Source organism: Cyprinodon variegatus, unplaced genomic scaffold (assembly GCF_000732505.1).
Source record: "Cyprinodon variegatus isolate N-32 unplaced genomic scaffold, C_variegatus-1.0 Scaffold628, whole genome shotgun sequence".
Lineage (NCBI taxonomy): Eukaryota > Metazoa > Chordata > Actinopteri > Cyprinodontiformes > Cyprinodontidae > Cyprinodon > Cyprinodon variegatus.
This window is the reverse complement of record NW_015151081.1, coordinates 15,704-43,131: the sequence shown is the minus strand read 5'-3', so window position 1 is coordinate 43,131 and position 27,428 is coordinate 15,704. Positions and strand designations below refer to the sequence as shown.

Here is a 27,428-nt window from a genome sequence, read left to right as displayed (position 1 = left end):
TTTTCATTAACGTTAAGAGGGACCGTTCTTAATTTGTAACGATTAAGATCAAGGTTGTGAAGCTAATGAATTTAGATTAATGGTACACATACAGTAAAGTCTTATTTATTTGCATCCCCTTTACTCGTGCAGCAGCTTAATCTTACATTGGAAAAATTCAACTTTGAATTAGAAAATATTTTTTTGGTAGGGTAAAAGCTGTCAGCTGGGTAGGCCAGGCTTAAACTGGAAGGCAACTGGTCTTTCCTCAGACGTTTCAACAACAGAAGTCTTATGTTAATTCTGCCATTTCGTACCAGAGCAAGCCTGGTGCGAGTCGACAGAATTAACAGACTCCTGGAATGGTGTTGAAAAGTAATGCATAAACATTACCATAAAAACCATTGGATAATATCAAAATACCAATCATTAATGTCAGGGAAAAAAAGCTGTTTCCCTCCTCATCACAAATGTAAGCAGGCAGTTTGCTAAAATGAGAGAAGCAACATGGTGACAAATCAGGCCTCAGCAAAATTCATGTCAATTTGTTGAAACTAGGAAATTTTAACTATCATCATTCATTGGGTCGCTTAACAGGAAAGAACACCACACAGTTTCCACATCTAAACCCTGTAAAAAAATAAAAAAAAAATGGGACACAGGACTATAGATGTTACATGAACAGTTGACCAAAATGATACCTCTGCAGCAAATAAACTATAGTAGTATTTTTGCATCCCTACCAAGGATGCCAAATGGTGTGGTTGTGGCTGTGTAATGCAAGTCAATCTTATTTTAGAATTTTAAAAGAGAGCTTTTGCATAAAAAAAGAAAATAAAAATCTACTTTATTCATCCATAAAATGTTATCCTTTCTTTTATTAATTTAGAATATAGTCAAACAGAAGGGTTAGGGAAAAAAATGTACAAGCTCCCAATAACATATTTGAAAACCTCTCACATGGTTTATCCAATGCTGTTTGCCTTAAATTGATATAAACCTTACAAATTCTTAATTAAAATCACAGCTATTCAAAACCAGTTCTTCAATTTTACTTAAAGTCTCAAAAGTGCATATTTCCTCACTAATTTGCATCTATTTTATTGCTTTTTAAGGTGCTAGTTTTTTCTAAGGATGCTGTTTTTTAGTCACAACCTACATTTAACTTGATCTTGGGCATAAAAAAAAAAACACTTGTCAGAAGACTTTTCCATAAAATTCTTTCTGGGTACCTATGGTCTTATGTTTTTGTTTTTTTACTACAAGCTTAAGACGAAAACAGCTGAGTATTTAAATCTCATGCCAGAAGAAAACATTGAAAGAGTAACATCTAATTTTCATTTGTTGTCAAGTAAGTTAAATTTTCTTCCATTAAAAAAGATACAAATCCTAATAGTTTAAAATTGTAAGATTATATATCTGTTTTGGCAATATTCCTAAGCTGTGCTTAAGCCTTGGTCCATGGTACACTCTTAGCTTAGTTTGCAAACCATAAAGTGAGATTCACACATCAAATTGTAACTTTTATACGATTTTAATTACTGGTCATTTCCTATGCTATGAAAAAATCTACAAATTATACGTAAATGAGCGTCTACTGCAATAAAGAACACTATGATGCTGCAAAGTAGCAGCCTGCCGAGAAAAAAACGATGGGATTATGATGAATGAAGATTGTTGTCGGAAAGCTGGGTCCTGTTTTAAAGGTTAATGCAGGTAGGAGATGCTGCGAAAGTTGTTTGCAGAAGATGCTTCAAACTAGATGGTGTGCGCATGCGCAGGCTCCGTTCTATTCGGAGTGTGCATGCGCGCACACCCCATTCTTCTCTGGCTGTGCGCATGCGCACACCTCGTTCTACTCGCGGTGGTTTTAGCTTCACCCAGCGACAGTCCTCTGGTCTCCTTTCTGTAGTCAGCGTTACCTGGCGTTAGCAGAGCGGTACCACCGAGGAAACAAAGTTACCAACAAGACGCGAAGCATATCCAGAAGTAAGGTTTCCTGTATATTTTGTGTTACAGACTTACGATTAAGCTGTGCTGCTTTTGACTTTTTGTTTTTTTTTGCCTCATTTCGACTAAAAACTGCTCAAGCTAGCAGGCTAACTTAGCTAAAAAAAAGGCAGTTTAAAGTAGCTTCATGCCTTTGCTTGCATTGCTTTGGCTACTGTAGATGAAATTGTATTCATAGTCAAGTTGTTATGCGGGCTAGTTTAAGAGTTTGGCTGAACGTAGCCCTCTAAAATAAGATAATTGCCGTAAAAATCGAGCTTTTTAGGCTAGCTTATAATTAAAATTAAAGTAATTTCGGTTCCAAATAGAGTTAAAGCTAGGTTCTGATAAACTTATTTCAGCCCAGTTAGCATTTTGCATGAAACCTCAGTTGCTTTGGTAACCCTTCATGTTTTTCGGTTTTGTAGTAAAGCATCTGTTCCTTGCTCATTATGAAATCATCAATGTACGTTTAAGGCAGTGCGGATTTGAGATCAAACTTATAAGCGGGCCAGGGTGGAGGCAGTGTTTTTTCATGGAAAGGCATATCATAAGAAATTGATTTAGTATTCGATCGATATTAATACGGAAAATTAGCTGAAAATAATTGAATTTGCTTTTGCAGGTAAATAAGATTATCTGCCAAAGAAAAGAGGTATTACTTTTAAAATAAGATATTCAGATATTATACTCTTTAAGTAAAAATAATGGAGTTGTTGTTTTTATTCTTTTAAACTCAAATCTTTCTGCATCTACATATTTCCTCGACTAATTGTTCAAATTAAAATAAAATATAGTTATTTCAAGTAGAATCCACTTACCAATATTTAAGGTTTGCTGTGAATGTTTTCAGTACATGGTCCATAATGTGCCAAGACCAGTTCTACGGGGGCCAAGAGGATTTTAGGTCACAGCTAATGCAGCAGTTTGCTTTTTCGATTTTTGCTGTACAATCAGATGTGCACATAATTGATTTATTACTATACATCTAAAGTTTAAGATAAAATACCATATAGTACCATCTTTATTAATACGCAACTATGAATAAACAAGGTCAAAAAAGTTCTATATATACATTTATATATATTGTACTTGGTTGACCTTATTTATATAGATATATATATAATTTGTAACAAAATAACATGTTTTTTTTGTTTGTTTTTTTAACCCTACCATGTTCTATAATGCAGTAAACTTTACTTAAAGCCATATTGTGTTTGCAGGTGTTGGACCCACAATGTTGAACCCAACCAATGGGGACCCAGGTCATGTTGTGGTGAATTATGCTGAGGAGTATTTGGACCTAGTGGAGTCTTTGCCTTTCGACTTGCAGAGGAGCGTGTCTCTCATGAGGGAAATAGATTCCAAGTACCAAGGTGGATTACCTGTTTTTGGCTTGATTTTTTTTTTTTCCATATTGCTCTGCATTGATGTGGACATTTAGCTGTAAAACAATTCTAGGGCTGCAACTACCGATTATTTTGCAAATCGATTTATAGGTTGATTATATTTTCGATTAATTATCAGATAGCCAAAGGTTCCTTAAAGAAGATTTTTTACGGAAGTAAAAAGTAACTTAAACTTTTCCACTTGATGAGATGTTGATAGAGCATATTGATGGACAGATTTTTTTATTTTTATCTTAAATGCAAAATGTTTATATATTTCTTAACAGTGTTGGTACAATTATTTCCCTAATTGGGTTCTCTGTCATCTAAAGGCATGTTTTAGAGTCTCTATACTCTAGTTAATGATTAATCAGTTACTAAATTAGTTGATTATTTCAATAATTGATTAATCCAATTAATTGTTTCAGCCCTAAATAATTCTAAATGAATGATTAACATTTTATTGTTGTTTATGCCTCAGTAGTTGCAGCATATTAACAGGAACTAATAAAATCTACATAAAGGTGACAGAATAAATAGTAACATGTATCTCATGTTATGTGAATCCACAGATTGAAAAGAAGCTTTGTGTTTTTTTTCCTAGTTTCAATAAAAATGTCTCTAATATCTTTATTCATTTGCAGTTTTTATTTTCAGTATGATAGACAGGTGCAATTTAATAAAGATAAGATTTAAAGACTGAAAATTAAATAAAAAGTGGAAATATGAGGAATACATGCTGAATGACGAACCTAGTGATGGTCTTGTATAATAAATGACATGCTGATAAGTTTGTAATTTGTTTTATTGCAGAGGCACTCAAGGAGCTTGATGATGCCTATGAACGGTACCGCAGAGAGTTGGACTCGCTTCAAAGGCGCAACCTTCAGTTATCCATTCAGAGGGCGCTGATCCGCAGCCAGGAGCTTGGAGACGAAAAGATCCAGATTGCGGGTCAAATGGTAGGTGTGAAGATCACGCTTCAGCTGTTCTGATGTAACGTGCATATCATTGGAAAATTCCCAAACAGGACTGTGTGCAAATAACAAAGACCGAGCAATACCTCTGTGTCTGTATGGGGCTAATTTACTCTGAGTATATGTGGGTCTGATGCTTTTTTAGGTCTAGAAAATTATGATTAAAGAGGAAATCCCCGACCTGACAAAGATGACTCCAAAAAAAACCAGAGGGTTACACGTTAATCTAAATAAAATGTAGAATTTAAGTTTCTTTTTTTTTTGTCACTTTTTGCAGGAATTTTGCAAAGATCTATAAAGTTTTTAAATACATTTTTCCAAAGTTTGAAATCATAATAGATTTTCTGCTCTGCTTCCACATATTGAGAAATTTGATTGCAGTAAAAACAGTTCTTTCATAATATAAGAATGGTAATATGTTACTCAGAGCACATAAATAATGAAAAAACACTCTCACTAAAGGCAAGTGTCAGGCATGCGTACTCGCACGTGGGGGGCCATAAAAATGACTGAATACCATTTTGAGTTGCTCCAATGAAATTTCATCAAAATGGACGAGCCTGCCGCATCATTTTTTCACTATAATTTTTGGGGTGTCTTTGAATTTAGCCCTCTATAGGTTGATCATTTTCATTTCTATTAAATGAATTGGCATCCTTTTGTTCCCAACAAATCACCCTTAATTTATATCAGTATAAATTAACAGCATGATTTTTTTCTGATTTGTTTTCAAAGTGTTCCTTTAATTTTTTTGAGCAGTGTATTTTACTGTTTTCTTGGCATCTCATTTTTCTCAGAGGTTTAGACTTTATACTCTTCCTGGTTGTGATATCAAAGGCAGCCGGAAAAGATCTCGTCTTAAATTAAAAAAGAAAACATAGAAAATGTAAACGACTCCTCACTTGACCAATCTAAAGTATCCTCCTCAAACACATCTAGTTTCCTTTCTTTGTATTAGTGATTCAGAAAACAAACGCAGCATTGTGTTGTTTCATAATATGGACAAAATATGGCTGACAATAAAACAAAACTGATATTCAAATAGCCCATATAAAAATAGGCTATTTGAAGATAGTAAATTTAACATCAACTCTAGAATAAAGTCAGCAGGTTGGTAATTAATTCAAAGTAAACGTTATGGAGGTCAACTTAAAATGATTTTAAAAGATATAACAGCAATCATTACCTCTGCTAGGCTTACGTTAGTTTTTCGTTTTTTCAGTTATCCCAACGTAGTCTTTAAATATTTTGATCTTTAATTGTTTTTGGGGTTTTTTTTTCTTTGTCCTTTGTTTAAATTCTCATTGCTTGTTGTTTCAGCTGGAGTTGGTGGAGAACCGAACCCGAAAAATAGAGTGGCTTTATGAGCTTCTCCTCTCCTCTCAAGAAGTCCAAGAAAGTCATGTTACACCAACGACCCCCGTTACAACCGCTTCCGCATCCCGGATGTCCTCTTTTTCAGCTCCGGTCACTCCAGGCAAATCAGGCCACCATGAAAAGAAACGAGACGAGGTCACTCCAGGCTCAGTCGGTGGAGACAAAGCCGGAGGGAAGCGCTCAAGGCGTCAGAAGAATGGAGAAAACCGTGAAAGCTACGGGGGTCTGGATCACTCAGAAGAAGTTGGGGCTTCTCGAGAAAAGAGAGCCAAAATGTCCTCCAAGAAGAAGAAAAGATCTAAAGGGAAGTCGGAGAGAGAAGTGTCACCTCCTGACCTGCCCATAGATCCAGATGAGCCGACGTACTGCTTGTGTGAGCAGGTTTCCTTTGGAGAGATGATCGGCTGCGATAACGACGAGTGTCCGATTGAGTGGTTTCATTTCTCCTGTGTTGGGCTCCATCATAAGCCCAAAGGAAAGTGGTACTGTCCCAAGTGTCGGGGTGAGAATGAAAAGACCATGGACAAAGCCCTGGAGAGGGCAAAAAAGGAGAGGGCTTATAACAGGTAGCTCGCTCAGCTGGGCCCAATAAACACTGAATAGAAAGTTCTACCATCTGTCTTTTTCATTCATAATCAACTCTGTTAGAAAGTATTCGGCTGATGAAGATAACCTGAAACATATTTTTGTAGCTGCTGCAGATCTGAGAAAAAAGATGTCTCCATCTGGCTTTTAGTATTTGTAAAAATGTTAATGGAAGAATAAACTCCCACCTGCATGTTTTAAGGTCTGTTCTGCCTTTGTTAAAAGTTTAAATATATCTGCTCAAATAAAATATTTCTAAACTGATACATTATTTTGTCCAGTAAACTTGGCTGTGTGCTTCAAGTTGAACACTCTAGAAACATGATTTATATTTATCTCTGTGATAATATTTAAAAAGAAAAGTATACATAATGAAGCAGAAGAAAAGGAATTAGTTTTATTCTTACTGGCATGTTTTTGAATCTGATCGCTTAAGTCTAGTCTGCAGCAAAAACTTGTTTCTACTGCATTTACAGGCTGAAATTTGAGCCCGTTCTTTTTAAACCAGCTTAATCTCAGTAAATATGGAAACCATATATGATCACTTGCATAGATTTTAATACCTTTATTCTAAGGATTTAGGTTTAGATTTTGAATTCAAGCATGAATATAACATTGTAGTGTAGCTCTGGTTTAGAATAGCCTTTATGTGAACTCAAATTGTCATTTTCTTAATCCTCTTGTGGAAAAATGTTTAATTGATCTTGATTCTCCCATCTTTGCTGCAAAAATAAGCAGCTCTGCCAATTGGTCCATTTGGCAGCTTTTGATGAACTCTTCCTTTAGATTGATAGCCATGTCTATAGATACCGCATACTCCTTCAATCAGTGCCTTACTTATAGATGCTACTTTTGGTTGTCATGACATTGTGTAAATCTAATCTGAGGTTTAAAAAGAAACTCAAGACATACCCTATTAAGGATGGTTTTATTTACAAGAACTGGAAAAAGTGACATGAGGGACAACCAGTGCAAAATCTGTATATAATTTCAGCTGCAGATTTGTTTATATACACGAGAACTCGATGGGACTGTGAAAACACTACATCATGCATGTAACAGTTCACAACACAGCAAAGGACGTGCTGCAGAGATATTTGATTTAGCTGTAGTAGGTGATGTATAGGGCTGCTCATAATCCCACTGCATTGTGAAAACTGACTGAACCAATCAGGTGCAGAACAGAAACCCATGACTAAAATGATGCACCCTTGGAGACATTTACCATAGCAAGTCATGGGAAGTTATTAAAGCAAGTAAGAACACACCAGATTGTTTTTCTTTTCTTTTGTTTTGATGCTTTATAGCCCAAACTGACAACGCACATTTCCCTGGTTGACTAGAACAGGAAGGAACCATAAAAAGAACCTCTTGCTAGACAAGAAAAAAAAAAAAACGCTTTTCAGAGAAGTTGAGGGTAAAGTGCATAAAAGCGTAAAAGGAAAAGATTGGGCGAAAAAAAAGTTTAAAATTTCGGTTACTCCACTAAAACTTGCAGCACACACAGCTTAAGGATGAGGCGAGCAGCAGCTGGGATTGTCAGGTCAACTGTCCCTCCAGCTTTGTTCAACAATGGCAGACACCCGCTTCTCGTACTCCCGTTTGTTCTCCTGGTACAGCTGGGCTGCTTGACTGTTGGCTGGGCTGTTGGGGTTCGGCTCATCAAGCAGAGACTGGAAAAAGCAACAGAAATAACAGGAAATTTATGTTGTGTTTTTTTTTTTGTCTCAGCTCACATTAAAAAAAACCTACTAATGTGTTAATATACTATTCCAACACTTCTAGATCACAAAACCGAAAGTAAAAAAGTGACCTTTTGTGGTAAACTTTTGGAAAAACTACTGTTAGCTAAGCAAAACAAGATATCACAACAAAAAGTTTAATTAATAAATGTCTAAATTACCTGATGGATCTGTCTAAAAGTTCACGTTGGTTGGCTGATGTAACATTAGTTAAATGTTATTATGACAGAAATATTTTACTTTTGGTTCACAGCTTTCAGTTTATTTTCTTAGAGATTGTTTTTCAGCATTTCTTCCAAGTTTCATTAACTTTAATTTCAGATTTACTAGTTTTAACCTTTCTTGATAGAAAAAAGGACTATTTTTTATCCCGGTGCTCTGCAATGTTTATATTTCTTACCTGAATGGAAGTAAGAATAGAGGACACGTCATAAGTGGGACTCCATCGATTTTGTAGAATGTCTAAACATATACTGCCATCTGCATAGACTGTAGACAAACACAGCATGAAACACAGCCCATAATAATCCCAGAGGTAATGTGACCACATGTTCCGGTCCTCCTACCATTTGGATGAAACATCTTGGAGACAAATCGTACTGTGGGGGGTTTGTTGGGGTATTCTTCTGTAAATTCTACAATGAGCTTAAATGTACCTGAGGAGGAAAAAAAGGAGGAAAATCAACCAGGGGCATAAATGAAGTAGAAAAATGTCAGTTTTGACCTCTTTTAACAAAATATTTTCATAGAAAATAAATTAAGTTACAAAGCTGATTCATTTCATGGGTTAGAAAATACCCCAAAAAAGCTCCTGATAAACTAGACAGGAATGCAGTAAGCTATAACAACATCGCCGTTTAACTGCTTTAATTAAAACTTTAACTTAAATACGACTTTTTTAAAGACCAGTAAAACAAAAACGGTTTATCCAGAAAAAAAAAAAAAACAACAAAAAAAACAAAACAACAACAAACAAACAAAAATAAACCAAGAATTGCCAGATACTTACCGTCCTCAAAGGGAGTTCCTTCGGGCCTGCAAGATAAATATTTTTACATTTTCTTTTCCGTTTCAAATAATTGTTATATTTTCTGGGTAAATACATTTCACACTCTTACCCAAAAATCACTGCATTCCACACCATTATGTTGTTTTCAGATGGGGCCCCACTGACTCCAGCTGGAGGATCTTCTTGAAGCCTTTTTCAACCAAAATAAAGAGGGAAAAGTTGGAAATCAGTTCTTCCATCCAAGAGGGAATTTACTAAAACTATCCCTAAAGAACTTTTACGAGAACTACAAATATTAGGACTTTTTTTTCCCATAACACAACCGGTTTATTCCTTCAGCCATCCATGACCCTTAAAAATCCTGCCCAGCGTTGTGAACGAGATTCCAGCGACCGGAGCAATCGATTTACATTTTATCCCAATGTAGAGGTGCATTCAGAGCACAGCAATGCAACAGGCACACTGACTCTTAACTTGATCTCTTAATCTGAATCTTTCGGTCTTGTGTTGCAACAACCAATCAGGGACTGGATGCGGCTGTGACGCAAGGTAAAGGAGCACAGCTTTTTTTCCTGATCAAAATTGATAGAATTATTTGTAGACATAGGATGAAGTAAGGAATGCTGTTTTTTTTATGGCTTTTTAAAAGCCTGTTTCAATTTTCACCTTGAAAAGGCCCAACCGCCCACCTCATGGACTCTCTGATCTACAAGCATCTCTGGAGGATGTGGTGGACCCAGGGAAGCTGTTCAGCTTTCCATAATGAATAAAGAGCCTTGAATCGCTCAGTAATACCAAGGTCTGCCAGGCTGAGTTGAAACCAACAAGCAGCAGCATCCCCTGTTTGATGAGGGGGTGAAGACAGAAGAGGAGCACATGGTTGGTGACATGTTTGATGCCACCGTGATCCAATTGTTATTCTCTAAAGTTAACGCGAAACTTCTATGTTATTATGCAACTGTGGCTGCTGTTTTCAGACAAACCCCTTGACTGCTATTGCTGTAATAGCTGCTCAATATGATGCTTGATTAGTCCACAAAGCAGATTTCTAGTCCAAAATTGGAAATAGACCTCTGAAAAACAATGTAAACAGCAGGCCCCATTGTTTCAATACATATTACTCTTTAAATGGCAAAATGTCATGCTACTATTTCAGCACTGACCTGTTAAAAATTTTTTTTTTTTAACAATTTTAAATCTTTTGAAATGGCACAGATATTTGTTCAGCGTTTAATGCCAAATATTAAAATTGAGCATTTGTTTTTAATTATAGCTGAAAACCTTTTAAAAGATTGCATTGTAATTTAATCTAAACTTAAATTTAAAAATGAACTTGTTTGCTTTATCTTAATTTTCCAACATTTTTCCATAAAAATGTATAGAAATATTTGGACCGAACCGTGTGAAGAAGAAATAGGAGATGTGTTTCAGGACGCAGTGAAGCTCGCTTTTAACACACAAACAACTCTTTTCGTGAACAAAATGTTCCTGTTAAGTCAGAACAACAGCTCTGTTAAAATTCCCCTAAACAACAAGCAGGAACGCCTGTTCATGACTTCCTCCGCGATTTTAAGTCAATCTTCATGGAATTGCGCTACTTTATTATATTAAACACACCAACTTCAACTAAAAACAATCTAATTGTCCAAAAACTGCCTTATCTAGTTATTATCAAGATAAGGGCTAGTTAAATCAAACTTTACATTTAAAAAATGTCCTTCCATTTACCCTTGTCCGACATTTAAAAGGTAGTTCGTGAAGAGTAAATTCTTACCAGTAAACCAAGTAGGCTAAACTGCTAGCATCTACCATAGTTCGCTTATCCGATATTTCTCGCTCCTCAATATTTAACAGTACCTTTATGTGTTATCCACACTCTCAGATACTTAATGTAAACAAAAAAACATCTACATGGAAAATGTAATTTGCAACGGAACTGAATAATTCCCGTTTTTTGTGAAATATCAAGCTGACGTAAGCTAGGCTAATGTTAGCTTGTTTTGACAAAACGGCTAACCAGGCAGAGTCGGCAGAATTCCATAGCTTGGACTCACCGTTTAAAATCTCTCATAAGTCTTCGTCTGGCCGGGGTGGACATGGCTTGACTTGTGAAACCCTTATTGATAGCACAGCTATATTGAAAGAAAACGTTTTATTGATCGAAATAATTTATTGTACTTAATGGAATTTTGAGTAGAAGGGGTGAAGCCTTCCCACCGCCGCCGACGTTTTACGTCGTTCCTCAGAAGGCTCCGACTCACCGCTAGGCCCAAAGAGATTTAAAGGGCCATACCAACCATCTAGGGGGAATTAAAGCACAATGTCTTATGTTTCTATAGTTTGCAGTCTTTGAAGAAAATAGAACGGTAATTATTTCTTATCACCAGTTTTAATGTGGGTTTTTGATAAAATGCTTAAAGCAAGTGATGTTATCCTAATGGATTTACAACATTACCCCTCCATTTTGGTTGAGGCCACAGTTTCTTTCGAGGGCGTGGTCACCGACACATTACGTCAGTGCAGCCCAGCTAGAATGAAGGTCGTTGCACTGGCAGGTGTGGCGTGTGCTTCCACGTGAATCTATTGATCCTTTGCAGTTTGACGTTGGAATGCAAATTTCAGATAATGAAATACATTCTTTCTTCATCCACAAAAAAGTACATTCTGCCTCAGAAAAAGAAAACAAATTGATCAAAAAAGTAGATAAAATAAAAGTCAAAGGTTAAAGATTTTCTTTATGACCTCAATTTTTCTACAGCAGCAAAAGGAAGACTAGTCATTATTAGCCCTATAGCCCACCCCCCCCCACCCAAAAAATTGTTAGATTTAACAAATAAAGTGCACATCCTCTTCATAAGTGATTTTAATAAGACGCATCTAAATGTATAAAACGTGCATTTTTCCAGCCTTAGTTCCATCATTAATAATTGAGCTTTATATCTCAGAAACAAAGGCCAAGTTTGAAAAAGTATTAAACTAAATAATGCAATAAACACAATTTCATTCTAGGGTTCAAAATGTTTACCATCTCATTGTTTAAATTTTTTTTTTTTGAAACAGTAACTTATTGAGTATGGATATTTAGTTTTAAAACTGATGTTTGGTAGAACTAATTCAGGTCAGCATAGAAACGGCATCTATTTGCAGCAACCATGAGCAGGTATTTCTGTTAAGGACTTGATTCCACATTTCCAGGATTTCCTTTAAGTCCCAGAGATTGTGCTGATCACTCCTTGGCAGTCTTCTTTTTAGATTGGAAGGAAAACATTTACTCATGGGTTTGTTTTCTTTTTGAAACACTCCATATAATGAAGCAGGGCCTTTGTCTTCAAGCTGATCCACATTCTGTGTTATGCAACATACAGGCCCAACAACATAATATGAGAAACACCTCCAGAACATGTTTGAGCCACCGTGCTTTACAGTCAACTGTGGCCCAGAGGCACAAAACAATGTTGCCTTTGTCAGTCCATTACATTGTGTTCTCTATCAATTTTACATTGAACTTTTCTTCTTGCCAGTAGCTTGGCCACAAAAAGGGGTATTGTAATTGTTATGGTATGGATAGGCAAATCATTTTATCATATGAACCAATGGCAATCAATATAATTCCAGTTATTTAAATATTCTAAATGAATACTATTATTATAATACACTGTCAAAGCATAAAAACCAATGGAACATAAAAAAATCAAGTATCAGAGGAAATGTTTTGGTTAATTTAAGATTTTACCATTAGTTTAAATTTTTTATATTAAGTCAGGGTTCACACTACCTTTTCTTTTATATCACATATTTTTAGTATCCAATTGCTCCGAACTAAGGTATTCTACCTTTCCTAAACAAAGACGGGGAAAAAAAAAGGAGTGTACATTTGCAAAACCTTTAATTTTGTTACGATATACAGTGGATGTATTCAAACTGGAAACAAATGTAATGTTGGCAGTGCTTCTTCAGATTCTGTAGTGTTATGAAGAACCTAACGCATCCAAACATGGTTTACAGACACTTGAACATAACAATTACCTTTTACTTACAAAAAACAAAAAATATTAACTCCTCCTCATCCACACTGTCCCTTCTGTTTTTAACCTCCAAAAACCACTTGAAACAAAAATAATATTCCACTCGGTGGTTTTAAGGCGAATAAATGCTTAATTTGGCCTAAATGAAATGAATCTATATCCTTGTTAGCTTAGCATCCGTGGTAAAGAAGCATGGTGCTGTAGAGGGTATGGTCATACAGCTGCTCTGCTTTGACAGACTTCTGGTGCTCCACCTGGCTGCCAACACTGCTACTGATCTCACTGTAGATCTGCCGACCATGGAGCATTCCTGCTGTTGGGATACTCGAGGATAAATCCCCGCAGTGTCTCTCACCTGCCATTGTAAAAAAAAAACAATTGTCAAAAAGCTAATACACATCGACTGAACTTGCTCTCTTTACGGATGAGATGAGCAAAGGAAAGATTTGGGCTGATTTTGTTTTGCACAACTGTTTTAACTCCTTAAAAGCAGCAAGAATAGGCCATTTTGAAGTAAAATGAGGTCGCTATGTGACCCAATTTCAAAAAGCTAGAGGTGGAAAAAAAAAAGCTTTCTGGATTGCACAAGAATCCGATCAATACATTGTGAAATACAGGCAAGATCCTGACGTAACTCAATATTCATTTAAACTGACCAAGATGCTCACAAACGGTCTTAGTTATCCACATGTTCTTAGATATGAAAGCAACATCCACATATTTTATAGAAGGCAAAAATAATGAAATATCTAAAACAAAACAAAGGCCAAAGACCATGTTTATAAAAATCATCCATATTTAATGCTTTCACACAGTCAAGTACAAAGCTAAGCCTGCTCAGTACAAAGAACTGCATTTTTTTTTTTCAAAATACACACTTGCCTTTTTTCATAAAAAGTATGAACAGAAAAAGAACATCGGAATGGAAAACATTCTATTCAAAATAAAAAAAAATCTTTCTGCATCTAGAAAAAACAAACACTTTAAAAAAAAAATCATTTTCAAATATAGCTCAGGTTGTAAGGCTTTTTGAAAACCATGCAATCTTCCTTGAGCGGTTGTAATACAACAGTGAAACACAGATTAATACATCTGATTATTACATATGAGATTATGCTATAAAATGACAAACACACACAAGGCCCGCTGACTGCATAAAAACACCTAACATTTACACAGTTACTAGTTTTTAAACCAGATTAAAACCAAATGGAGGGACGGTCATATGTTCAAGCCCCAGAAGCTTTTTAACAGCTAGCAACTACAGAAAGGCAGAGGGATTTTTTATTTCTTAAGAGCTACATTCATGTTGGAATATGCTTTGGCTGATAATACAAAATGCTTGAGGTTCATGTATAACATTGTGAGGGATTGTGTTACCATTAATGTATTTATCTGGCAGTCCTCAGGGAATATAGTATATATATAAAAAAAAAAAAAAAACGAGAGCACTTAACCATTTCCCAAATAGATACTGTAAGTGGAAAACAGATTAAATATGTACTATTTTTTTTTAAATAATCTGACAGGTAAACAAAATGTATCTTTTAAAAGAAAAATATCTAAAAACAAAACAATCTAAAACCAGAAACTAATACAGAAGTTCCTTGAGAAAGATAAAAATCACAAACTACTTTGTATTTTAAAGAAGTACTTACTTGGTTGACTCAAACTTCGCGTCTAATGGGGATACAAACTTCCATAAAATTGTGCAAAACAAAATCAGACTTTAAATCCAAACCTAGGGGATAACATGTGGGTAAACTTGAAGCAGAAATGATTAGTTTATAAGATATATAACAACTAGAAAAAGTCCTTTATCCATCCAAATGCTAATTACACAGATAAGTATGAAACATACCACTCATACACGTCTACACATCGTTTCATTTTAACTCATCACCAAGTCATAAGAAATGCATCCTCTTGTGTGCACACCATATAACAGGAAAATCTGACATTACAAACAATTTGTATTAGTGTGCCATTTTACACACAGCTCCCTCTACAGGTAGGCATAGGAGTTAGTGCAGCGACAGGGTGTCTGCATTGACGCCACAGTGATGACCTCCAGCTCTTTAGCAGCAGGGCTCAATTTGTTCTGTGGCCCCTGATCCTCACAATGATCCACAGGCCCCAACCCCTGAGGGGGTCCAAACCCATTCATCCCAAATGTAAAGCTCCCCGGCCCACCTGAGGTTACAGCTGCTGCTGTCTCCATATTCATGCTCTCCATGTGGGCCTCTCTGGGGCCATCTAGTGGCCCGTTCCCATTCAGCTGTTCAGGTTGCATGGACAGTCCTAGGAACAGAGAGAAGCATTAAACATTTGCAAATTAAGACTCAATAACTCACATTTTATAACCATCAGTTTTAATTGATGTCCTTTATAGAAAAATAAAACAGACTGATTACATTTTCTCCATTATAAAACAATAACATATTCAGAACATTGATCTGCACTTTTTATGAAGTAAAACTAAATATTTTTTTTAGTTAACATCAAACATATCTATTGGCTCTAAAAAATAAAAAAATTTATTTATTAGAGGATGGTGGAAAAATATCTCACATTATTTTACCAAAACACATCAAAGTGATCTGCCTAATCTCTGACACTATGCTTTTGTTATCGTATTTCAATTTATTTATAGCCTGTGGCATCAACATGTTTAATCAAAAACATTAACATAAAGCTTACAAATTGATTTTCGCTATATTTATCATAATGGAAAACCTGTGAAACATTACAAAGTCATCCCTTTATAGACACTCTTAAAGTCAGAGGTGCAGAAGGTGAAGTTGAAAAATATTATCTATGGCTGAAAACTAAATCTTCAGATGGATTTATCGTCCGCCATCAAAAAACAGCCTCTCAGTTGGAGAAACTAGAAGATTGTCTAAAAAGTAAGGCGTGATGAACTCTAAAATAAAACAGCTGTTGCCATGGCGCAGCCCAGGGCAGGTTTTCTGTTCATTGGGTCTCTAAGCTGTTGCTTAAACATTATTGCATAGATATTTACAATGTGAAGTCAATTGGAGTTGATTTTCCTGATACAAAAAATGCTTTTTTTCTCAAATGTTTAGAAAAACTGCATAGGGGTCGTGGTAGTAGCACACATTCTTATATAAAATACCTTTATATAAAGGGGAACCCAGAACATAAATGAAACGGATCCAGTGACCTACCATTAGGTCTGGCCTTTTTGAATGGGTTTGCCTCATCGCCTTCGAAGGACCTCTTTCTGTTGGGCATACCATTCAAGAAGCTTCGTCCTTGGATGGTGGCATGAGCATGGCCACCATTTTGGGTCATGCCATTTAAAAAAGCCCCATTAAGGGACTGAGCCATGTTTTGCTGCAGGTTCTGGGCATTGGAGAGTATCTGAGCGCACTCCTGGAATCCCTGTGCGTGGGCCAGCTCAGCGGCCGTCAGCCCATTGGCATTCCTCATTCTGCACAACGGGAAGAGGGAGTGTCAGAAGCACTTAATGTACTTTTGATTTACATACACAAAAAAACAACATTAGACAAGCCCAAGCACACACGCACGCACACACCGACACACACACACAGACTCACCAAGTAAAGATACAGACAGACATTCATAGAGGTATAAAAATAGCCTGTTCTGCTCATCCCTTTCACATACTCTCCATCATCTTCATGAGAGATGACGAATGATCCTCTCTGGATCAACCTCACTTAGAGCTTAGTTTCCCCATTTCCACAGAATTTAGGGAAACATATCTGCTGCAGAGGGACATGATTAAGACAACTGTAGACATTTAAAGCTAAGTTTGTGTATCCGAGGCTCTGAAGATGGATCCAATCAGCCCCCATACCACAAGCATTTATGGGGGCTTCAAAGCTTGGCTTCTATGCAAGAGATGGGAGCAATGAGAGTATTTTAATAAAACTCCATTTTATGGTTTCCAGCGCTGATGATGATCAAGGACCTCAGCTTCCAAATCCCCATTGAGATTTTCCAGAAGAAAGCCTTTTCTCAACAGCAAAAGCTGTCAAAGTGGAGAAGTCTTCAGAGACAAACAGAAGCACAAGTCTCTGGGTCCAAAGTAAGAGCGGTTTTGACCAATCCGCACAAGAGCAAGGAAGGGAATAAAACAACAGCTTCGGCTGTAAGAAATTAATGATCCCGACTTTTAAGAAAAGTAAACAAGTAGAAAGGAGTCGTGTACCAGTTTTTAACAGGAGTGTGCACTGTAAACAGTTGTGTTAATCATGTCCAGCTGAAGCAGAAATAATGTGATTTTCTGAGTGCAATAATGAATGAGAAAACAGAAGTGCCAGAGATTATCTTTCATTTTAAGCACTGAAGTCTGTGCCGTTAAAAATGTGGAAGCGAATGTCACAGCTAAACAAAAAGTTGAAGCCAGAATGTGTCACTTTCTGGTTAAAATCTTTAAAAAAAGTGATTGAGGTTTATTAGATGGACAAGGTACAAAGTAGACAATGTGTGTGGATCTAGTTTTGAATAAACTCAATACTGCGGTGGAAATTTCTGGCTCTTGTTTGGCAAATAAAACAATAGCGCCTTGTTCTGAGCCCACATATCATACAGCAGTGGGTTCCCTGATTAAAACAAATGCTTCTTTGTCAAAGAATTAGAGCTACTTCTACACCCTACCCTTTATTATCAGTCAAATAAAAAAAAAGGATGAATGGACTGGAGCAGAATAACAGTACAGTGCTAGAAATGCATAGCCTTTATAAGCTAACTTATAAATTATACTTAACAATGTTAAGGATGAAATCCTTAAAATATGAAAATTAAAAAAAAGAACATGACATTGGCTTCCACACAAAGTAGAATTTAAAGCACATTTGCTGTTTAATCATTCATTTCAGATTAGAAATTGCCTAATTCTGCATTCTGATCTAAACAGTAATGCAAAATAAAACAGGTCAAAAGCTAGTGCACATGATAAAACATTCTGTAATATTTCAAGATTAAAGAAAAAAGATCACACAAAAACTTGCTGCACATTACCCATCCCCTTTTAAAATTAACGCTTCCAACGTAAGATCGGATTTATCCAAGAAACCCTTGGGTAGATGAACTGGTCTCACTCCAGGAATACAAACGGATCTTAAATCAACCACTGTTCAAAGCCTCCATACTCAATAAGTTACTGTTACATTCCCATTTAAAAAGAAATACAATTTCTAAGAACAGGAACAAGGAGTTCTAATCACTCTGATAAAATAAAAATAAAAAATGGCCGCTGCTTCATTCTACAAAAACATTTGCCATGTTAGCTGCATGGGAAACATTTCAGTATATTTAGGAAACTAGCTCATATTTGAATCCACATGGGATCATTTAGAACTCAGACTCAGCTAAATAAATCCTAAAAATTGCACTTTATTAAGACTTTATTTTTTTTATATAATTAACCTTATGGAGCAATTAATATTTGTTACTATAATAGCTTTAAAACAAAAGTAACTGATCACTTACACAGAACTTTAATAATTATTTTCATCTTACAGAAATTAGCAGAAACAAGAAATGTCCAGAGTAAGAAATTCATTTCTAATCCGACTTCTAATTTTCCCACATATTAAAATCTGCAGCTTTTATTCGACTCATCATATCCTTCAGATGCAGTTTGAGTTGTATTTATACTTACATCAAACTAGTATTCCTTTAGTGAGACCTTAACATCTATGGAAAATAGTGATGCAATAAAATTAATAACTGTAATAATTAGCATTAATCCAGGTTTCAATTCGAAATTTTGAAAAGGGAAGCGTTAATTCCATGTAAATGCCTGGTATGCTTTGCTTTTCAGTCCTAAGCACACTGTATGCATCTTCACTAACTATTGTCTAACCTTCCAGAAGCAGCCTATAGTCATGCTACATCTTGACATGGGACTCATGTGATTAAAACCTGGCCATTTAAAAAGGATTCTTCTGGTTAGTTCAAAAAAAAAAAAGGCTAAATACAGGAACATTTATGGATAAATAAGCAAAGCATGCAGGTCTAAAAAAAATAAAAACAACAACTTTAGTTTTGATTCATTAAAAAAACCTAGCATTAAAACCAATCACCGCAAGAAATACCTCAACAGTTTGCCAGTGTGTAGATAGGAAGCGATAGTGAGAACACTCAATGCCACAACAGTGCGGCTATCCCAGGGAACGGGGCAGACTCAGCAGTGTCTATTCTCCCCCTTTCTAGGATTACTTGAAAAAACCAAGTCATTTCCAATTCAATGGCTGCAAAACATTAAGATGTATGGTTCTGGTTTTAACATAGCAAACTTTTTTTTTTCTTCTGTAACTTATTGTCACTTTCATAAAGGAAAAGGTGACAGATTAGATGTCAAAACAGACTATGATATTATATAAGGTTAATACTGTGACAGACAAAAGAAAAAAAACATTTCTGTGTATAAAGGAAGACATCTGGTACAGTGAAATGACAGTGAATAACCATAGCAACAGGATGATGTTAGCATTAAACAGGTCAGTACATGATGCTGTGCAGACTCACTCAGCTGCTCTAAGCTACTCTGATCACCAGCAGCCTCTCAGCACTGTCCTCCCTGCAGCTAGTGTCATACTGAACCACCTGCATACTCTGAGGCTCATGACAATTACAAAGGTCTTAATTGAAGGATTTTGATCGTTTTTTTTTTTAAATACAAACGTTCATGTTTTGGCAGTGACACAAATGGATTTTGGAAAGTTTGCCAAAATATTGGTTTAATTGAGAAATAGACTGGCTAAATTCACTTTGGCTGCACACTGCTATAAAAAAAAAAAAAAAAAAGAAGCAGCAAAAGTAATGTATCCTCTTGTTTCATTTGGGGTTCTCTCCAAGCAAGATTGGGCAGGCATCATTGTTTGGCATCACATGTGTAAGGACACTGCAGCTTAGACATCTGCAACTGAAAGATAAGTTCACTACTTCTTGAAGAACGTCCAGGAAATGGTTAAGTTGCAGAGACCAAGACCTCCCAGCCAGATCCAGGATGGTTTACAACAGAGGTGAGCACTTCTAGAGCAGAGCTTGAAGACCGGCAGGAAGGAACGGATGCATGAGCAAAATTAAGAAGCAGCGACCTTAAAAGGACGCCTTCTGACAAAAATGTCTGAGAGATAATGTCTGACTGAAAAGGCATCCATGACAGAAAGGATGTAAAATGCTGGACAATAGGAGACAGGGCGAAAAGTTAATTCCTCTAATTATCAATTTATCCTCTAAAGACATAATCTGCGATTAAAATAATCCTCAAGACTTATTTTAAAGACTGAGTCCCAGCTCAGTTATGGTGAGCTAAAGAGAGAAAATCTAAAGACGAAAGGTTGAAAATGCCTGTAGGGGCTACAGGAGGTAGTGAAGAGGTGCAGGCGCTTACTGAGACACGGTCAGAGGGCCATTTATCTCTGTCGCTTCGATCTTCTTCAGGCTTTTTTTTTTTCCATACTTGAGAAGGGCAGTACAGGAGAAATACTGTGGCAAATCCATAGTATGGCTTTGATCTAATACTGTGCAAGCAAGGTACGCACACAGAAAGTCTCCTTTCACTGAACTCCTGCCAGGACCAGCAGAAAGCGTAGATTTTTGAAGTTGAGCCACAAAAACCTCAAAGATCATATTAAGAACTTTTGAGTTAATTCAGAAAATGAGTGGCTGATCTATCTCCTAACACTCGTTAACATAACACTTTTTTTTTCTCTCAATCTAACAAAAAAAAGGTTGAATAAATAAAAAACGCCATTTAATTCACTGCCAAAATATTCACTTATGTTTTTTTTAATTAATTATTTATTTAATTTAGTGCTCTGATCTTATATTGGTTTTGCTTATGTCATTTAAGCTTATCTTGTTCTTTTCGAAGCTTTATAACAGTTTTTTTTTTCCTTTCTTTTAGGCTGCAGTGCAAGTAATGCAATATAAAATGGATGGTAACGGCCTCTTTAAAAGGTATCTGTATGGCTAAGCTTTTATATAAAGCAGAAAATATCATACATTTTCTAAAAAGCTAAATAGTGAAATAGATTAAGTATTAACAACCTAGTTTATTTAAATTATTTTATTGTGACGTTATTTTCCCAAAGAACAATGCATTTCAATTTTCAATGACATGACCTGCTCTTTAGAGTCTAAAGTACTAAAATGTATTTCGCATAAGTGTTCATATAGTTTGGTTATTTAACTAAAGATCTGGACCCTGAATTTCAAAGAATTCTTAAAACTGATTCCTTTTAAAAAAGGAACGCTGGTTCTTTAAGCGATATTTATTTGAAAAGCAAGGTGTAGACAAATTAGCAGATAAATATGTAAGGTTTCTAAAAGGATCACTTAAAATTCCATCAGTCGTATGTGCACGTTCTGGCTCTGATAGTTTATCATAACATCAGTTTCTTTCGTCGGCGAGCACGATGTCAGCCGTCAGGTGCCATTTGACAAATTCCTCATCAAATTGATCTAAGATTTTCTATATTTTGTTTTTTTTAAAAGCAATACAAATAGTCCACTCAAACAATTTTACCTTAGTTTGTAAGGACAAGCAGTGAAGATCCCTTTCACAATATCTAGGGCACACTGTGACCCATTTATAAAAAAAAACCTAAATAACTTCCTCTTGTGGATTCATAAGCCAGAAGGTTGACTGCAATTTTTTAAGTTCGAAAAGAGCACGGAGAGGAAAATAGGGAGACCAAAGGTTGTTTACTCAGGAATCCAGAAAAATGTCAAGTGTTGCAATAAACTGGGGCAAGACATCAGCGAAGACCGAGATAAAAACCTAACAGCAGGAGTTTGTTTTTCCAAGCGTGGGAGGACTTATTGCCTGGCAATAGGATGAGTAAAGCCTCCTACTGGTGAGAGCTTTCATCCGCTGCCAATGAAAATGTGGTAACGGGGGAAGCAAATGAATTCTCCAGGACCAGATCGAACGCCACAGTATGACAAGACAGTCGGCGCAGTTTAATAAATGGTTCTTGGGGCGACAGCGAATGGAACTAACCGATTGTTTATTTCTGACGTTTAACCAAACCAGATGTGATAACAAGTAGATAATTAACAAAGAGTTCAAAAATAAATAACGGATAGACGTTTTTTTTTCTCTGAAAAAATACGCAATTGTCTCTACCGACTAAAAAGTTTTTGTTTACCTTAAATTACAGCAAGATTTAAATGCTGCCTTTTTAGTTTTTTTCCAGTTGAAACGCTAAAACATTAAGCAGACTACCTAAACAGACCCATCTGATAAGCTGTGTTTGATTTTAACAAAAACAAAATTAAATTAAATGGAATTTAGTAACTGTGTCTTTCCAGTATCTGAATTCTTGTTTAAAGTAATTTAACAATTTGTCATGAGCCTCACCCCCACCTTGTGTGCTGTAGTGTCCCTCCCAGGTTCACCCCACTATAATCCTTAAATAAAAAAATTAAATACAAGTCAAACTTCATAATACACTGAACTAAATAGCTGTGATCTGCAGGGGAAAAAAAGAATAACATTTTAATCATAAGGAAATCTCATTAACTGATGACCAATTGCACATATAAGAGGCTGACATAAGTTTGCAACCGATCAAAGCAACTAGGGGGTTAAGAGTATTAGGAACATGAAAATAAACCCTCAAAAAATAAAAAAGCTAATAAAGTTGGTCATACATCAATATACATAAATTAAAATTTACTTTTAAAATTCCATTACTAGTAAATGACACCAAACATTAGCTTTTCCATGGCATCTTAAGAAGTAAGTGTTCAGGAACGGCTTAATATTAACAAACTGTACTGATGTCAGAGTTTGTTTGGCAACAGCCAATGTTTTTCCTGCTGAGTTTGCTTATTTCTCTCATATTATGAAGCAAGCTCTGTAATATTAGACCTCCAAAGGTTCATAAACAAAATTGTTCCTTTTACTGACCCCCCTGGTAGCTTGGACTTATTGTACTGCACTGCTTCATCAGAGAAAATGGAAAAACATTTGTTGCAGAAAATGAAAGCGCTAAAAAAAAAAAAAAAGAATAACACTTTGGATTAAATGAGAAAATACATTTTATGCATCATATGTTAGAAATGTTTGATTTTAACTTTTTTTTTTTTCCTAAAGCGAAAGCAGTTGTATAAAGTTGGTACTATAGCTAAAACGTTCATTACAAACAGGCTGAGTGACAAGAGGCATATTTTCTTTTCACAACACTCTACAAACAAACAATCTAAATGCTGCAGAGCTGGTTTTGTAAATTGCTTTAGGTAACAGCAGTTCAAACGTGTATCGTATAATCATTAACCTGCTGCTCTACATGTGTTAGACGGAAATTTAGGGAAAGTATAAAGTAGGAGTTTCTTATTCGTCAGGCTTCGGCTACATCAATCATAAAATGCTTTTATTGAATGGAATGAAGGCCGCCAACTTCAAAGCTGTAGTTAAGTATCACCCTTGATGACAGTGTTATCTACATTTTCCTGCCATTTATTCAAACAATAGCAGGCTTTGTATTTCTAAACATAAAACTGCAGAAACTATCCAGCAGCAGGGAAGTTTGTAATTGTTTTGTCTATGCATTTTCATCTTGTGCAACAAACAAGCCTGTAGCTTTAAAAAAAATATATATAATAAAACTGCTTCTAAATAAGAATGTGCATTTGGTCATCCAGTCAAAGTTTTTTTTATGTAAAACAATAGAAAAAACAATGTTAAATAAAATGACACTCTAGTTCAACAAATATCATGCAACATGACCTAAGAGATAATCAACAGTTTATCAACCTTTACATTAAGTTGTCCTTTTGTTGGTGCAATAATGATGCTATAATGCTAATACCTTCATTAAGATCAGAGGTGTAAGGTAGAGTTTTAAACTCTACTTTTCAGGAAATTATTTCTTAAAACTGCAAAGAATCTCTTTTTCTTTAAGTCTTCAGAAATGGCCCGTTTTTGGCGATCTGGTTGTTATACCAATAGATCTTCATACTAATATTACACACAGAGGACAACTTAATGCCAATTGTTATAAACAACAATTTTAAGGAATAACAAATACATCACATTTCCAAGGGAGCACCATCAGCTCGGTTTATATGTGGCAATAAAACTCACAATTAAGCTAAAGAAGCCAACGATTTACAGAAGGCATCTCTGACGTATTTCAAACTGTATTTAAATGTAAAGATGTGCTGTTTCCTGCTCTCTAGCAACATCAAACCTCAGAAACGCCTTTATCATTTTAATTTCAGTGTTTGCCACTGAAATAAAATCAATGTAGTAGATCAGACATAATCTACAACATGAATCATCAGGAAAAACATATATTACATATTTACTCACTATGTAGCATGCATATACATGCAATCTCAAACTGATTAAGATGTTTGAATAAAGAAGCTTGTTTTAAGCTCAGAACTGTTTCTTAAACAAATTCAGTTTGTTGACAAAATCTTTTTTCAATTTACAGATTCCTTCATTTATCCATTTTCACATGCATCTTTGAAAAAATAGAAAAAAATGGAAACATTTAACCATTAATGCCGTCATGAATTTGATGGTGGTCCCTTGTAATGGAGCAAATAAAATGTTGGATGTTAAAGAGGAAAAGAAGTGTGGACGAGACTGATGTCAAGACTTACTCAGCTTTCGCTCCCTGAATCAAGAGAGCATTGATGCATTCCAGACTGCCCGCTCGAGCAGCCTTGTGGATGGGCGTCTCGCCCACATAGTCCTAGAAGATGACGAGAAAAGCTCAATCAGAAGACCTTAGGCATGGGACACCAACATTCAGCTTTGGCTGGTTTAAAAGTGGCAATTTCAAGAAAAAGGGGGGGCTTTAAATAATGTTTACTTTAATTGTTTAAGGTGCTTACATTTCCAAATGAAAGCTGTAGATTGACCAGAGGGCATGAAGCTTCCTCACCTCATTTGACTCACCTACAGGTCAATTTTGAACAATTCACTTGCTAACAGAACTAGCAGATTGCATAGCATATGAACCCACTAAATCGAGTTTGTTATGGTTCGACTGGTCTAGATGCGTTCAATCTGATCCCATTCAGTGATCACAGCATGGACCCTGTCCAACTGGTTCTATCTGTACTTTATATTTACAACCACCTCTTTGGATGACATACTTTTTTTTTTTGGTGGCATAAAGGCTAAGGCAAAAAATGACAACGCATCTTTTAAGCATCTACATTGACTGATTGCCCCCTGTAAGGAAAATGCTACCCATCTTATTATCGATTTTTTAAAATCCTATACAGCACATTTTTACTGGGAAAATCCTTTAATACTTCTGAGAAGATGCCTCACAACGTACAACAGGGTGTGACTCAATACTGCCAAACCTGAACTTTTTACCCAGACATCAACACCGCCCACACACATTTACAGTTACAACCGTCGGAGAGCAAATGGAGGAAGAAAAACAGGCTACCCTCAGAAGGCTCCTTCTAACCACAAAGCAATGAAATCAACACCAATAACTTTTCCGTTCTCCACTCCAGCACTAGACAGCTGATATATTTATAATATCCACTAAATTCAAAACTCAAACCTCTTAGCAGGTTGACTCAACAGAAACACTGAGGAATTTTCAAGGGCTAAAGAGATCAGTGCGCTTTGCCGTGACGACAATATGTTATGTCATTGTGACCTACTAATCCAATCTCTCTCAGTAGAGCAGCAGAGCATAAAATATAGCCCCAGTGCATGAAACGACACATACAATCCCAGGGAGAGCAGAAAAACAAAGCAAAATGCATATAAATACACAAATATGCCTCACAGGAATTTGTGTTGCAGAAACAGTTTGAAAAAATAATAATAATTCTGTTTATTTAGGTAAGAATTAAGAAACACTTTCAGGACAAAGATCCTGAGTTGGGATTATCCTCTCGGATGGGATCGTATAAAATCTGCTCTGCCCTTTTCAATCACTTCATTAGCTATTCTTTGTCATTACAATACTATTTATTAAACATCAAAATAAAAGATCACATTTCAAATGAATGAGGACTGAAACTTTTCCCCAAACAAACTGTGTTTGTGTCTTGTGTGAAATGTGCATCTGTTATCATACCCGTCTGTTAATATCTGCACCAGCTTGAAGCAGCCATAACAAACACTCAGGGTGGCCCCCAAAGGCAGCGATGTGAGTGGGCGTCTGTGCAAACCTGGATGTGACCGAGTTCACGCCGCAGCCCACTTGAACCAGGCGCATCACACAGTCCAGCTGTGGAGGAAACCAAAAATCAGTGGGGAGGAAAAAAAAGGTGGGGGTCAGATTACACGCAGAGATGTGCGCAGTGCTTTCAAAGAAACACGACCAACGTGAAAAACTGCAAATATAAATAAAATGTATCGTGTTAAATCATTTTTTTTTTTTAACTTTTTTTGTTAAATAATTACAAATATAAATTATCTTATGATGCAGAAAATGGCTCAGTTAAAGTTAGCCTTAGGAAAATGTCACGTAGTCTTCATTTTTTAAAACACACATGCCAGTTTAATAGCTCCGTTTAGCTTTTCCTGCACAGTTCAGCTTTATTTATAAATAGTTTTACACACAACGAATACAAAATGTTAAATTTGTTCAAATAAACAAACGTTATTTGGGATTTTTTTAGCTAGCAACGGCTAGCTCTAAATGTTAGCTTCGATTGACACAAATACCAGGAAATGGCCGAGAGAAGAGACCTCAACCGTTCTGGTTATTCATTAAAAAAACAACTAGTCGTTTTTTGTTTTTATATACCTTTCCAAAATGAGCGGCCCAGTGTATGGGCGTCCAGCCGTAGAAAGTGTCCTCAACCGTGAGGTCAGCCGGGTTCGAGGTGCACTGAAGGAGCGAGCACAAGGCACCGACGTCTCCATCCCTGCAAGCCCGATGGAGAGGGAAGCGGCTGTTCAACACCTCCTCGCTAGAGAATCCAGACTCCACTCCCAGAGACATGGTAACAGAACAGTAGAAACAAATGTCACGATAGCAAGTTTAAGGAACAGATAAATTTCTAGCTATTGACCAGTTTGAGCTAGCTGCCTGTCTGAGGACACGCGCCACCCTGACTACTGAGTCTTTCTGCCTGACAACACAAAGAGATCAGCACAGCCTGGAGAGCCGCAAGGCGAGCCGCAAACTCTGGACTGGATTCCTCATTCCAGTGGAGCGGCTTATGGTGTTGGTCGTATGTTTGGATGTCTGGGCATTGTGGGCAAAACATGTAGCTCAGAAACACAATGTTAATGCTCATCAGTGGAGTCAAAAGTACACACATTTGTTACTTAAGTATAATTATTGATACTGCAATTGTTGATAAGTACAATTATTGATACTGTTTAAAAACACAAAAGTTGAAGTAACAACTTGACC

The 27,428-nt window shown here is 36.2% G+C and overlaps 3 protein-coding genes across 4 annotated transcripts; 1 reads left to right on the top strand and 2 right to left on the bottom strand.

Annotated features, from left to right (window-relative positions):
* Positions 1-1,812: 1,812 nt before the first annotated feature.
* ing1 (inhibitor of growth family member 1) lies at positions 1,813-6,472 on the top strand. The gene is made up of 4 exons (XM_015393153.1): positions 1,813-1,968; positions 3,192-3,344; positions 4,170-4,318; positions 5,654-6,472. The coding sequence occupies exons 2-4, from the start codon at positions 3,206-3,208 to the stop codon at positions 6,278-6,280; spliced, it is 915 nt and encodes a 304-aa protein (XP_015248639.1). The 5' UTR covers positions 1,813-1,968; positions 3,192-3,205; the 3' UTR covers positions 6,281-6,472.
* A 728-nt stretch (positions 6,473-7,200) lies between these two features.
* Positions 7,201-11,321, bottom strand: LOC107096489 (ubiquitin-conjugating enzyme E2 A-like). Its single transcript, XM_015393152.1, has 6 exons — positions 11,101-11,321; positions 9,156-9,236; positions 9,047-9,072; positions 8,604-8,693; positions 8,438-8,526; positions 7,201-7,968 (listed from the first exon to the last, which is right to left on the bottom strand). Exons 1-6 carry the CDS (start codon positions 11,142-11,144, stop codon positions 7,840-7,842), a joined length of 459 nt encoding a protein of 152 aa, XP_015248638.1. The 5' UTR covers positions 11,145-11,321; the 3' UTR covers positions 7,201-7,839.
* Positions 11,322-12,790: 1,469 nt separating this feature from the next.
* Positions 12,791-27,151, bottom strand: ankrd10 (ankyrin repeat domain 10). 2 transcript variants are annotated; one of them, XM_015393163.1, is made up of 6 exons: positions 26,814-27,151; positions 26,139-26,291; positions 24,691-24,782; positions 16,260-16,525; positions 15,265-15,372; positions 12,791-13,426 (listed from the first exon to the last, which is right to left on the bottom strand). In XM_015393163.1, exons 1-6 carry the CDS (start codon positions 27,009-27,011, stop codon positions 13,242-13,244), a joined length of 1,002 nt encoding a protein of 333 aa, XP_015248649.1. In that variant the 5' UTR covers positions 27,012-27,151; the 3' UTR covers positions 12,791-13,241. The 2 variants fall into 2 exon arrangements, with proteins under 2 accessions (XP_015248649.1, XP_015248648.1); XM_015393162.1 differs by lacking the exon at positions 12,791-13,426 and having other exon boundaries at positions 13,450-15,372.
* Positions 27,152-27,428: the final 277 nt, after the last annotated feature.

What these genes read in the sequence shown, in the direction of transcription:
- ing1 (XM_015393153.1), top strand. Translation starts at nt 3,206, where the DNA reads ATGTTGAACCCAACCAATGGGGACCCAGGTCATGTTGTGGTGAATTAT. An exon ending in AATAGATTCCAAGTACCAAG is followed by an intron (nt 3,345 to 4,169) that starts GTGGATTACCTG and finishes GTTTTATTGCAG; the next exon opens with AGGCACTCAAGGAGCTTGAT. An exon ending in TCCAGATTGCGGGTCAAATG is followed by an intron (nt 4,319 to 5,653) that starts GTAGGTGTGAAG and finishes TTGTTGTTTCAG; the next exon opens with CTGGAGTTGGTGGAGAACCG.
- LOC107096489 (XM_015393152.1), bottom strand. Translation starts at nt 11,144, where the DNA reads ATGTCCACCCCGGCCAGACGAAGACTTATGAGAGATTTTAAACG. An exon ending in CTTATGAGAGATTTTAAACG is followed by an intron (nt 9,237 to 11,100) that starts GTGAGTCCAAGC and finishes TGGTTGAAAAAG; the next exon opens with GCTTCAAGAAGATCCTCCAG. An exon ending in CAAGATGTTTCATCCAAATG is followed by an intron (nt 8,527 to 8,603) that starts GTAGGAGGACCG and finishes GTTTGTCTACAG; the next exon opens with TCTATGCAGATGGCAGTATA.
- ankrd10 (XM_015393162.1), bottom strand. Translation starts at nt 27,011, where the DNA reads ATGTCTCTGGGAGTGGAGTCTGGATTCTCTAGCGAGGAGGTGTTGAAC. An exon ending in ATTCAGGGAGCGAAAGCTGA is followed by an intron (nt 16,526 to 24,690) that starts GTAAGTCTTGAC and finishes CCCGTTGTGCAG; the next exon opens with AATGAGGAATGCCAATGGGC. An exon ending in CAAAAAGGCCAGACCTAATG is followed by an intron (nt 15,373 to 16,259) that starts GTAGGTCACTGG and finishes CTCTGTTCCTAG; the next exon opens with GACTGTCCATGCAACCTGAA.